Genomic DNA, 13,374 nt, shown 5'->3' with positions numbered 1-13,374 from the left:
TCCAGCTGAAAGGCCCATGCCTAATGCCTTAGAAAATGCAAATGCATAAATAAAAGGAATGAATGAATATTTAAAGGATAGGCATAAAAGCCATGAGATGCTTCGTGTTCATTTGTCATTGTTATGATAAGAAAGCACCTACTCTAAGTAGTATCTCCATGCTGCCCTTTTATGAGTAACACATCAGAGCAGGTAGGCAAGTTTTAACCTATTCTATCTCTAATGAAGTATATTGCACAGTACTGAACTCACTTCAGGGATATATTAAGTTACACATGCGTCAAGGCTCACGTCTGGCTCAGGATTTGATGAATACCCATGATACATGGTTTGTTTTTCACTTAGCTACACTGATTAAAACCTGGAAAGAACTGTTGCCATGGGGGTCTCACCTGTGGAATTAATTATCCCACGTTGCATCCTCTGACTTCCTGATAAACAAGCCATTCAGAAGAGTCTGTGATCTCATTTTTGCAGGACTCTAACCAGGTAGGAACACCACTGTTATGAGCTAATAGTTGTTGTAATGCTTTTTCATATGTGTGTGTGTGCATGTGTATTTTTGTATTATTTGTTTTACATTATTTTTCAGGAAACTGCAAGCGCACCTTTAATCTCTCCAGCAAAATGCCAAGCCAGCTTGAGAGTGCAATGGATGCACTGATGACAGTTTTCTACAATTACTCGGGACATGATGGAGATAAATACAAGCTCAACAAGGGTGAGCTGAAGGAACTCTTGAACAGTGAGCTCACTGACTTCCTCACGGTAAGGCTGATGTTTAAATGCAATGATTATTTTGTTGTTTGTTTTATCTGTTCGGCATTTAGACAAAGATTTGATGTCATGCAGAATTTTCAACAGGAAGCACAATCCCTGTATGGATTTAAATTAATGGGAACATGCTGGTGTACTGAAGTATGACTATGCATTTCATTAACTGAACTATAATGACCAATAGTAATTGCATTAATTTGCTTATGGATCTTGAACACTTTGAAGTCTTATTCACTTAAAAGTCAATCTTAAGAGTGATGTGTTCAAATGATGTAACATCCTGACCTTGTTGGAGGAAATTGTTTTTTCATTGATTGCTTTCTTGCTGTCAAAGTGTGGCTCTCGCATGACCACCATGGCAAATAAATGATGCGGGGAGAGAGATAGATAAGGTCATTTGAGATAAATCCCTGCCCCTGAGTCTGTGTGATAGCAGCGCGTACAAGCCTGCAATTTCAAATGATTGAGACCACAGCATCAACAAAACAGCCAAGGTCTAAAACCTGATGCCTTCAGATATCTTTCTTGTTACTGTCCGTCCCCCTTCATGTGGGTGGGAGGCCTCAGGTGCTCACACATCATCATCATCATCAGTGACCCATATCACCTCCAAATATAGACACCCTCGTGATGTCATCACATCCCTGTGGGCTGTAGTCACCTCTGAGAATAGACACAGTGGCGTTCACCCTGAGTTTCTGCCAACAGGAAACTTTGACACTTGACAACCAAAGCATGATACAGTACTTACTACTACATGTTCTGTCTTGATAGAATTGAAAGAATTTTAAAAAAGTAATGCAAAATTCAAATTAAGTGCGCTCTTGATTAAGATTGTTAGATTTATTTACTGATAAAATGGTAGTCTTGCATTTTTCATGTTTATGTCTACTGTCGACTCACTCAAGGTGACTTTGTATTTTAACGTAGCTTTGAGCTTTTCAGACCAAATTTAAATTGAAACTACATTAGAAAATGCAAAACTGCTGTGGTGATATTTTTTCTAATTTAAATTAACCCCCAGTGTGGATTTTAATTTTAACCTTCTGAGAAATGCTGACTTTAGTGCCACAACAGAAAGATCACTGGTGCCTTGGAGGTTAGAGGACGAATAAAAAAACGTCTTGTTTCCCAGTCATGGAGGAAATGAGCAAAGTAATAAATGTCGCATTTGATTAGCTGAGGCTCACGGGTCATTTAGTGGCAGCATCACTCTGCTCACCACCGGACATGGGGCTTTGCCTTGAGTCAATATCAACCACCAGTAACAGTCACATTTTATGCATTATTACCGGAAGCTTAGAAGCGTTGAAGGTATTTGGCTAAGAAGTTGATAATATTGGTAACAAGTTTGTTTTATGGAAAAATCATTACAAGGCATTACAAGAGTCACAAAGACATAATCATTCCAGTTGCATATTTGTTGAATCACTATCTGTTTGTGTTTTGTTTTCAGTCTCAGAAAGATCCCATGCTGGTGGAGAAAATCATGAATGACCTGGACTCTAACAAGGACAACGAGGTGGATTTCAATGAGTTTGTTGTGTTGGTGGCAGCTCTGACTGTTGCCTGCAACGACTTCTTCCAAGAGCAACAGAAGAAAAAGAAATAGGTGTCCAAAAAAACCCAATGTCCATCCACATTTTAAGCTGTAGCTGAATTGTGTCGTAGTTTTCCCAGAGCATAGGATTGTCATTTGTGGATGTAAATGTAACAATGTACAGACTGGAGCTGTTAAACAATCACTTGATCTCACATCGACCTTGTCTTTTACAAATTATTTTATTATTTTTGTTATAAATATAACTAGAAAAACCCTTTCCTTAAGCCCTCCATGGTGTTGTTATTGTTGATTTTTTTGTGTATGGAAGTGTTTCATCCAAACCTTTGTGCATAAATGTGTAATTGGTTTTCTTTTAGTTTAGTCTGCAAAAGAAAGAATAGAATAACTTACTGTTGATTAATTCAGAGGTATTTTCCTTAAAAATGATAATGTGGTCATCTAAAAACCTTTCCTAAATCCTTACAAGATTTTGTTCCAACAGATGTCTGGAAGTTTTAAAGGTCATATGTTCATTTAATATGTTAAGGATGCAATGAACAGTTTCACATTTACTCTTAGCCTCCGTTCCCTAAGGGGAATTACCTTTTCCTGGCACAAAATTAGAGTCGTGGAAAAATACGCAGGCCCACAGTGATTTAGCCAAGCGTTCCCCTGTAAAAGGAATAAATGTCTCACTGCTATATGCCATGTGTGGTATTTTGTGCACTTTTGAACAAGATTTGACTTCAGCGTTGTCTTTCAATAATTTCTTATATGGCCACAAATGAAACCTACTAAAGATTCTTGAAGACATCATGTTAAAAGTAAATGCACTTAATAAATGTAAATCTATCCTGTGTGACTTATTTTATGCTGATCCACTGTCTTGCACGACTGTATTATCCTGTAAAGCTTACAGTGCATTCAAACTCCAGTAAAACAGTAAATTGTTACAGTATAAAATTACTATTATAGTAAATGCAACATTGTACCAAAAACTGTATCATAAGAAAACAGGTAATTGATTTAATTAAAATATGTGAAAAGCATCAGGCATTTAATGATAGCTGTTCAAGTTAAATACTTAATATACAATTTTAAAGGTTGCAAGGAACCCACACCTCTCCAAAGGCTCACAATACACAGCTGTGGGGTTATTAGCTCTTTATTGTGGCACAACTGGATTAATTTGTTTCGATTTCTATCCAATTTTGAATTGAAAGAGCTGTTCAGGCCCGTTAAGGACATATAGGAAGACTACACAGATGGAGTGCAGTTTATTGCAGTGCAGTTATATATAATATGCATACAAACTGAATCAGGTAAAGCAAATGAGTTTAGATGAGCATAAAACTGAAATACTCAGCACGAGTTTCTACCTGAGTTTCCCTTTTGGGAAATGACTGTGTACTATGTCTTTATGACGCATGGTGATCCCAAGTTGGGTCCAGCTGGATCAGCCAAACACACAGATACAACATCCCCTCAAGCAGAAATGCAGATTTTTCTCACCTTGGGAAGGACAAAAGTGTACACTGAAGCTGTATTTTCTAAGGGTTTTCCTCCCTTTCTCTCTCTCTTTTTCTCTTGCTCTCAGTCCATTTCCCAAAATACCAAACTAGACAGTTCATTTGCAGTGATATTCTCAGCTGTGACGTGGACAAAATTACTGAAACAAAATCCAGAGGCAAGTCTGATGCTTTTATGTGAGCAGATGGTGCTTGCACAAACCCTCACCACGACAATGCAATTTGTCTGTGATTGGCTGTAATCGAGCAGGATAATCACCCCATGGGAAGATGCCATGCCATAATTGTGCATTTTGTTCAATTTTTAAAAGGTTGCAATCAATTCTAAGTGTCATTTGATAATTTTGAAATGTGGATATTTATATTCTCACTCGTGTGATTGCCCTCCACTTTCACAAACCTCTTCCGAATGTTCATGTGATTGTCTCTTTATTTCCTGTGAGCGTCATGTTCAGGAACTGGCTTCTAGCAGAGCAAAAAAAAAAAAAACCCTACCCATCACACAAAGTTTGAGTCATCAGCCGTGATCAGATCTTCATGTCCTGTGTCAGTGTATTCATTCAGCTATTGTGGGGGGAAATGCATCCAAATTATATGGGGCAGCTAAGAAATTGTTAACATAAAAGTGGTTGCACCTAAAGCACAATTGCATCTTTCTAGCACAAAGACATTACTAGAGAGAGATTTTTAAAGCAGAAATTTTATATAATGTAGTAATTTTCTTATTTGTTAAAAAAAAAACTATAATTCCAAAAAGCATAATTTAATCTATACCTAATATAATGTAAGAGGATGGAGAAAACAAATAATATTAAATATTAAACAATTGTTTAAAAAAAAGAAGAGTGTTTTTGACACTTCAAAGAGAGATAACGGGATATTAAAGAGGACATAAGAGACAACTGATGAAATATTATTAGTATTATTGATCTCTAGCACTTGGCAAAGTACAAGACTCATTCCCTGAACACATTTTGTTGTTGTTTATAAAACTCTAGATAAAACTGCATCAGGAAATCAATCCAGGAAATGTGCCTCAGATTAGTATTTTCAGTTTTACCAAATATGGCACAAAAATTGTGATTTCAATTGACTGAGTTGAGCACAGTTGTAGCTTTTTGGGACAGTTTCTCCTCACTCCAAGTGTCAGCCATCCAAATGTAGCTGCTACCTGTGACGTCTTTAAAATATGCCTCGAGCCCTTATCTCCCACATGCTGTCCGCTCCCCCTTTTCGTCACTCTGTGCGTCACCGTTCGTGCCAGAACTCCTCATTAGGAGTGAGCTGTGTTTGTGAGTGTGTGTGTAATGCTTTTGGTGTCTTAATTTTCTGATAAGCATTTAAAACTTTGTGAAGAGAGCATTTAAATTTGAAATCATTTGTTGTTTACATCTGTAAAGAAATATTGTAATAATAAGACATAAACTAATAAGAGAAGATAATTTAAATATAATATAAAATCCCCTATTAGAGATTTCTTTTTATTTTCCAATACTGACTGTGTGCTATTAGTAGCAACGTTTTATTTATATATCACACAAACTAAATTCAAAGTCTAAGAAAATGTCAAGGCAACATTATTCAATAGATTTTCTTTGAGGTTAACAATAAAATATGTGGTTTGGCACAGGGTATTACATCAGACACTGTCTGGGTTAGGGTTAGGGCTTGGGAATATCAGTGGGAATACACAAGCGTGTGGTTTGTGTATTCCCATCCACTTCTGACTCACCTGCAAACTGTGGCTCTTTTCTTTTCTTTTCTTTTTTTTGTAAATATAAAGAAGGTCCAAGTTGTTTTCTGTTAAAAATTCATGAAGTTTTATTTCCCACTACCACCGATTTATAAAAAGGACTAGATGCTTGTTTTTTGTATTTGGTTTTTTGGTTCTCATATAACTAGGTGAATCAAGAAAATGAGAACTCAGTTGTGGAAACGACACCACACATGAGGGGTAAGCAGCCTAACAGATTATTAGATTGTATTTAGGGGAATAAAGCATGTTGTCTTTGTGTACTAACCTTGTACTTAATGTATGATGATAATGTATTTTGATTAAAATGGTATAGTTAGCTTCATTTATGAAGTCTGGTCATGTTTGCTTGGTCAGCCTCCCCTGTGACTCAGCCAGAAAATGAAAATGACAGGGGTTTTTTTGTTTTTGTTTTTGTAAAGAACAAATTAATATTTATTTTAAACACATATTGGTGTTGCTTAGTAACAAATAAGGGGGGCAGACTTTCTACAACAGATTGCCTTATCTGGGAAAGTGGTGTGCTCATCAGAGGATGACAAGAGGACAAGAGAAAAAACACTTTCCTGCTGCCCCTGCTGGAACATGTATGGCCTGATCTGTCTCTCATTGATAGTCCAGCCTTTGTATCACTTACTGGTGCAGTTCTTCACTGAAAATTGTTCTACTCAAGAATTTACTAAACTGATGCCGAGATTTTAAACTGAAGCTGCTTCAAGACGAAATCTGGGTTTGAGCTAAACTTCCCAGGAGGCCTTTCTAATTACAGTAAGGTCATTAATGATTAATTAAGGACATCAATTAATCATTAATGTTATTTGTCAAAACAGACATATGGACTCTTTGGAGTTTTGTCAGTGAAGATCAGCAAATATGATTTTCAGTATAAAGGATATTTAATATCAAAGATCATTTTTAAATAGGATTTGATATGTGACCAAAGACGACTGCTGGCACCTGCCTGTCTTATTACTTTACGGCTTTCAGTAAGTAGTGACCTTTGGCAAGAAACTGAGCATGTTCTGTGTCACTGAGCTACAATGTATTTGGGGTCATTTGTTAAATAAGAGGACACTTCCTGAACTCCAATATTACTGTGGTTTAAAGAAACTACACGACCAGGAGAAGTACTCTGGACTTCAAGACAGTGCTCATGTTTCCATAAATTGTTCATCTATAACAGGAATTGTGGGTCTGTTAAATGTATAATGTTCAATTTCAAACCTGTATGGAAATGTAAGAAACACTTTTAGTACCTCATCATGTGACATTGTGGTTCAAGATCCACAATGTGTGTAACCTAAATGTGTGTATGTATAGGGTACAAAAGTCTTGAATTTCTTGTAAAGATTTAATGCAATACAGGATATTATAAAAGCAAAAAATATTGCTGAAAAGTGGCGTCGTGATTATGCAACTGTGATATTTTGAGATGCACTGCACTCAAAATATTGAGTGCCTGTATCTGCTCTAATCTCCTGTTGAGTGATCGACAAATAATTAATCATCTTCGCTGAGAAAGGCCAGATTCAAATGTCAAACATAATTTTCTGTAGAATAACAGAGTAGTTCGGTATAACTGACAGCATCAAAAGCAAGCTGTGAGTCCAAAATACACACGTGAGGAACATTTGAACTAAACTACGGCTTTATACAAAGAATGTGATGTGGCTGCTGCAAAGCTTTGGTTGACGATTCAACGTCTATCATACTGTACGCACAGGACAGGAAAAAGCCAATAATGTCTTAGATTCTTTGTGTCATGGAGTAAATGCGTCATCTGGCTTGTTCATTAACTACATCACTGAGCACAGAGAGAATACATAGGAAGCTGCTTGATTTAGTAACACAGTGCAACAGAACACATTTTTAAACATATAAACATAATTGAGAATGATGGTACAGTCGGTGTAATGTACACTCGTGCAATTAGAAAAACATGTAACACATAGGCTTTAACAAAAAGGATTTTCTGCTGTAAAGCATCTGAGATCCTAATGGTCTTGCCACTCATTGCTTTTGTATCCACAAACTATTAAGAACAACACCTTTGTGAAGCACACTGTTGCACAGGTGACAGTTTTCTTCATTGATATTCACAAAATATAAATACAAGGTTATTATTTAGCGTCAATAGCAGCAGCGGCACATATGTTTTGTATCCAACTTTGTCCACACTATTCAAAAAAGATAAAGACCACCAATGTGGCTTCAGGACACTGTCACACATACACACATGCATACAGACCTACAGTTGTTGGCTATAAAGTCTTGGGCAGTCGTTCATCACCAGCTTGTGCCTGCACATGTCTCTCAATGATAATACACCTTCAGGCCTTTAATCACAGGTCGCCCCATTGGTTTGTGTGATTCAGGCATTAATATTTTAGAGATACCGCCTGCTGTTTTCTCTGTAGTGACAACAAGAGTTCGTTATGTACCCAGGACAGTCATCAAAGGCAGTGACATCATTCCACATATGAGGTAATGATGAAGAAACACGTACTCCACTGAACACATGATGGTTTTGCAGACATGGGTTTGCTAAGACAGGAGCCCACAATGTCTGACTTCACCTGATATGCCCTAAATCTCCTGCATTTAACTGGTGACACGTAATTACTTTCAACAGTGAATCCATGTTTCTTCTTATATCTTTGCAAATAACTCATTCATAACTGTAGTTGTGACAGAGATGACAGACACATTTTATTAAGATTTGCAGACCCTACTCCACCTCTGTTTTAGTTTTTTGGCAATCTACATTTACCATGAATATTTCTATGTTGTGTATATAGATTAAAAGCACCAAATGTTAGCATGGAGCCAAAAACTGGATTATTTAAGCATGCTAGAGGGTGAACATGAGTTAAAAAAAAAAAAAAAAAAGATTTAGGAAGCATTTAGCAAAATAACCAGTCGATGTAAACTAGAATAGAATAGAATAGGATAGAATAGAATTCAACTTTATTGTCATTGCACATGTCACAAGTACAAGGCAACGAAATACAGTTTGCATCCATCCAGAAGTGCTTTAGCCATGATATAGATATATTACAGAAATGGGTCTGTTATAGGTATGACGGTACAAAAATGTGTCTATTATGGGTATGTTACAATGTACACGGTATGAAAGTATGTTATGAATATGCTATAACTATAAGTATGTACAGGCTGTAGTGGGTATACAAGCTATGTACAGTCTATGAAGAGGATATAAATATGAAACTATACAGAAATATGCAAGTTATAAACAGTTGTAGAATGATAATTATCATATTGTACAGAATGATTGTTTATACAGAATTATACAGTAGTGCAGTTAAGATAAGTTAAATATGTGGCTAATTTCTACAGAGGCTATATAAAGTGCTAGTGGGTGTGTGTATGTTCAGTCCATTACTTTAACATGGGTCAGATATATATATATATATATAGATAGATAGATAGATAGATAGATAGATAGATAGATAGATAGATAGATAGATAGATAGATAGATAGATAGATAGATAGATAGATAGATAGATAGATAGATAGATAGATCTGACCCACGTTAATAGCTTATATTATCTTTGGGATATTTTAATATGCTTAAAATTTTTTCTGGTACTAGGAGATCAAATCCAAGGTCAAAGTAGAGGTCAAAAGGTCAAATAAAGGTAATATCTTAAAACCTGAGATCTGACTGCTTTTTTATGAATGAATTAAAAGAGAGTCCATTTTTTTCTTTCTTTTTTTTTTTATAATAAGAAAACCCCGGTTGAGTGCTTTGTCATGCAATATCATTTTATTACAAAAAACATTTTTGGTCTTTTTTTTAATCAAATCCCCTCATAATGGCGATGGCATACTCCCTCACTTTACGTTCACCCTCCATGTCCATGATTCAGCACATCACCAGTACTCACACAAACAGAAGGTGACATTCATTTTAGCACCATTCCTTATCAAGAATGTTGATGACAAACTCCCAAAACAACATTATAAGTCTAATTCTGATAAATGCACACAGGGCGCTCACAGCATATAAAAACAAGTGTGGTTCCACCAAACACAAAAGGACACTTAATTAAATGTATTTACAATAAGATGAATGAAATTTAAAAGAAAAATCTATTTTAATAAATGTAAAGTCGAGTGTGTAATATCATAATAGTCCTATGACACTTATCTTTTATTTTTCATACACTTTTATTTCAATGTCCTCAGACATTTTATCTAATCAGAGGGACTGACTGTTACTTTCACTTAAAGCCATTTTAAAAACATTTGCAGTCAAATGCTACATTTGTCACATAAGATCCTGTTAGGATCAGTTATTGAAACAGAAATCTTCCACGTTGTTGAGTTTGATCGTCTGTAGCTCCTGGCTGTCTAATAGCCTGTAGCTGAAAGACACGCGGTTGACAAACTTCCCGCTGGACACCATCCTCACCACAGTGTTATCACAGCCAATCTTCATGTGAGCTGCAGGTAGAGCAAAAGGAAATCTTAAGTCTTGACTGGTGTTTTATTTAAAGAGAAGAGGAGGCAGAGAGATGGTGTGCACTTACTTGGTCCAGTGAAAGCGATGCAGAGGTCAGTAATGGGAAGCAGCTTTGATGTATCAATGCCGTTTCCCCCCAGCAGCTGTACAAAGTCTCCTGATTCTGCACATCCGGGCATGGATCTCTATGGAAATCAACATAGAGTGTGATACAAATACTAACTAACAAATACTAAATACTTATTGTGCAAAATAAAGGTACATATAGTGAATTTTTAAGGACAACATATATTATGATAATATGTGTTTTTTAATAAAAAATATCCTAAGATAAATTATTTTAAGTTTGTAAAAAAAGAAAATGTCCTACCAAGCACACTTTAAAAGCTTTTTACCTTTTTTTATGCTGATGTTATTCTGTTTAGAGCTAAGAGAAAGCACAGGCTGGTGCCATTTCATCTCTTGGAGCTACACCTTGTTGTGACTCTCATTTAAATCACTCCATAACTGATTTGAATCTTATTCCTTATATACCTTATACCTTAGTATGAGATCTGAATTTGTTATAATTTTAGGGGTCTGGTCACTTAAAATCACTAATATTCTCAATGCAAAAATCACTTTTTACTTAAGGTTTCAGTTGCTATATAAACTGAGAAACCCTGTAACACTGAAGATGAATTAAAAGCACTGCGGCAATATTCAAGGGTGTTTAGTGACTTTCTTTACCTTGGGGAGGTGGTTGTAGTGGCCCAGGCTGAACTCTGAGATGCTGATCTCTACTGGATATATGATGGAGAAGCTGCAGTTTCTGTGCTGCTGTGGGATCGCCATTGTGTAACTGCCCTCTGGTGACTGTGACATGACATTGCAGGCTGCAAAACAATAGACAAGGGTGGATGTTGCAAATATGATCACTTTGATGGATGTTCAGATAGAAGCATAGGAATGTACACATAACCTAAAGGCTGGGGTTGTACATGCATGATTCATATATACATGGTGTTAAAGTACCTCTTCAATTTGTTGCATTGAATGACAAATGTCAAAAGGTCAAAAATAATTCTATGCTTGTGGTCTGTTACACAAGCATTTTTCAAAGCACTATTTCACTATTATTATTATATCTAATTAGTAAAGATCAGGTAGTTTCAAAGAAAATGAAGAAAACTTTAATGCCTTCACTGAGGTCAATCTCAAAAACACTTAAAAAGCAGGTTCATCATCTATGTTGCCCTTTCCTTTCATGTTACTGTGGGAGAGCATTTGCAGCCTGTCCTTGGTCCTCATCCAGGAACACAGTGGTGGCAAACTGTCTACTAATGGTGCAAGTGATGACTAAAGCACCATGTCAGGCTGCCAGTATCACCACTGAATTACACATTAATTGCAGTGTAAATGGGCTGAAAGCTCAAATGGTTATGTTTATGTGCATGCAGGGAATTTTAGAGTTTACTTCTGAAAATGACCGTCTACATACGAAAGGGGTTGGTGTGTTTCCTGACTGTCAGGGTGAAGCTGCTGCCGGCACTGTGAATGCGGAAGAAGACCATGGCCACGTTCTGAGAAGAGCGCACACTTTTCCTCAGCGATCCAGAGTCGCAGTAATCCACATAGCGCTCGAACAAAGGCAGTGGGTGATCGTGGGTGCTGGGAAACTTTTCCCCTTTCATCACCCAGCCGTCGAACACCTTGATGGGATATATATTAAAAGACAGAAGCTTTAAGTAGAATTTTATATTTAATCGCAAATTATTTCTTGATGGTTTTACTAATGATGAGAAAGAATATTAAACTCTTTAGGCCGAAACTTAACCAGTATGCAAACAATAGGGAAGTGATTTTCAGGTAGCTCATCTAAAGGAAGCAGGTTTGTGCCCAATTACTTTATGTTTAAAGAGCATTTTGTCTAATTAGGAACCAAGATAACAGACCCCAGTATTTGGTGACATGGAAACACAGAGAAAAAGCTTTATCACAAAAGCACAAAAAAGTCTATGTCATTTCCTGTAATTATACAAAAATTATGCAATAAAATAACGTTTTAAGCCCTTCAAGCTCAACGTGACCAGATGCATCTACCCATCTTGTGATATTTTGCTCAATATAAGAGGAGGGGGAAGGTGTTTCACGAGAAGCGCTGTTAGCTTACAGTGATGAAGTCTCCTCCCGTGCAGTCAATGTCAACGCTGTCATAATCCACACTGATCACTTCATTGGGCTCTGCCATGAAGAAAGCGGCACAGCTGAGCTGAGGGCGCTCTGCTGTGAAGGTGAACTGGCCCTCCACTGCAACCATGTCCAGACAACCTGAAAGGCATTCCAGGAAAGAATGTGAAAACTTTGCCAACCAAATATGAAAAATTATAAATAAATGAAAACACATTGATCTACTCTAATTACTATTTATTATATTTATTATCCTTTTTTAATATAAATATCTTTTTCTGCTGCGTTTTCATTCATTCTCTACATTCCAGCTCTTTTAGCCTATTGATTATACTTAGGTGTTTATCGAGAGCAATTTTGGTAAAACCAAAATTAAGAGACAGAAAACAAGTCTAATTTACCAAAAGTATACAAAAACGCTACCTCCCCTTTTATCTGTTCTTCAAACGCATAAGTTGCAAAAATTAAAAAACAAAAACAAGGAAAACCAGCATAAACCATCAATTATATGTTTATTTAAAATATTATAGATAGATGTCACGTGACTTACGTAAAGGTCGGCGATACATCAACTCTTCTGGCATTTCTCTCTTGAGTTCCGAGTTGAAAAATGAATATAATTCATCTTTTGTGATTTCGTTGTTCTACAGAGAGTGGGAGAGAAGTTTGGCGCGTCTCGTTTGTACCTTTGAATCTTCTAAGAAGTTTCTGTATCTGTCCGGACACTTACCTCAATATACCTGGAGTCTCCCTTGAGGACGGACAAGCACAACACCAGAAAGAAGAGCTGCTCCCGGAAAGTGCGCTCCATAACGCGCATCTCTGTCTGCAAGGCTCACCTGAGCGGAGAAAGTCTGAGCTCCTCCGCGACAAGCGCTGCTTTTTATAGGAGCAAATACTGTAAGGACCAAGTGACATGTTCGCCCACCGTGGACGCCCTCCCCTCCCATACGATCCACTCCTTAAGCAGCCAATTGCGTAGCTGTGACGAGAGCAAGGGACGAATGGATGAAAAAACAAAGACAGAAAGGGAAAAGCTGATCTTCCCTTCCCACTCATCTTCCCTCAAAGCGACTCAGGTAGCTGCTGCAGCCCTCCCAGACTCATACCGATCAT

At 37.0% G+C, this 13,374-nt stretch overlaps 2 protein-coding genes across 2 annotated transcripts; one reads left to right on the top strand and one right to left on the bottom strand.

Moving 5' to 3' along the window:
- Positions 1-366: 366 nt before the first annotated feature.
- Positions 367-3,172, top strand: s100z (S100 calcium binding protein Z). Its single transcript, XM_085281268.1, has 3 exons — positions 367-489; positions 593-768; positions 2,234-3,172. Exons 2-3 carry the CDS (start codon positions 628-630, stop codon positions 2,387-2,389), a joined length of 297 nt encoding a protein of 98 aa, XP_085137394.1. The 5' UTR covers positions 367-489; positions 593-627; the 3' UTR covers positions 2,390-3,172.
- A 6,530-nt stretch (positions 3,173-9,702) lies between these two features.
- On the bottom strand, positions 9,703-13,127 carry crhbp (corticotropin releasing hormone binding protein). The gene is made up of 7 exons (XM_085281266.1): positions 12,989-13,127; positions 12,809-12,902; positions 12,242-12,399; positions 11,570-11,780; positions 10,819-10,964; positions 10,157-10,274; positions 9,703-10,070 (listed from the first exon to the last, which is right to left on the bottom strand). The coding sequence occupies exons 1-7, from the start codon at positions 13,076-13,078 to the stop codon at positions 9,916-9,918; spliced, it is 972 nt and encodes a 323-aa protein (XP_085137392.1). The 5' UTR covers positions 13,079-13,127; the 3' UTR covers positions 9,703-9,915.
- Between the last annotated feature and the right edge of the window lie 247 nt (positions 13,128-13,374).

The sequence above is a fragment of the Mchenga conophoros genome, linkage group LG7 (assembly GCF_057382185.1).
Source record: "Mchenga conophoros isolate Kocher_MC1m ecotype Shallow Benthic linkage group LG7, M_conophoros_male_GT1.1, whole genome shotgun sequence".
In the NCBI taxonomy this organism is placed as follows: Eukaryota; Metazoa; Chordata; class Actinopteri; order Cichliformes; family Cichlidae; genus Mchenga; species Mchenga conophoros.
This window is presented reverse-complemented; position numbering and strand designations above follow the sequence as displayed.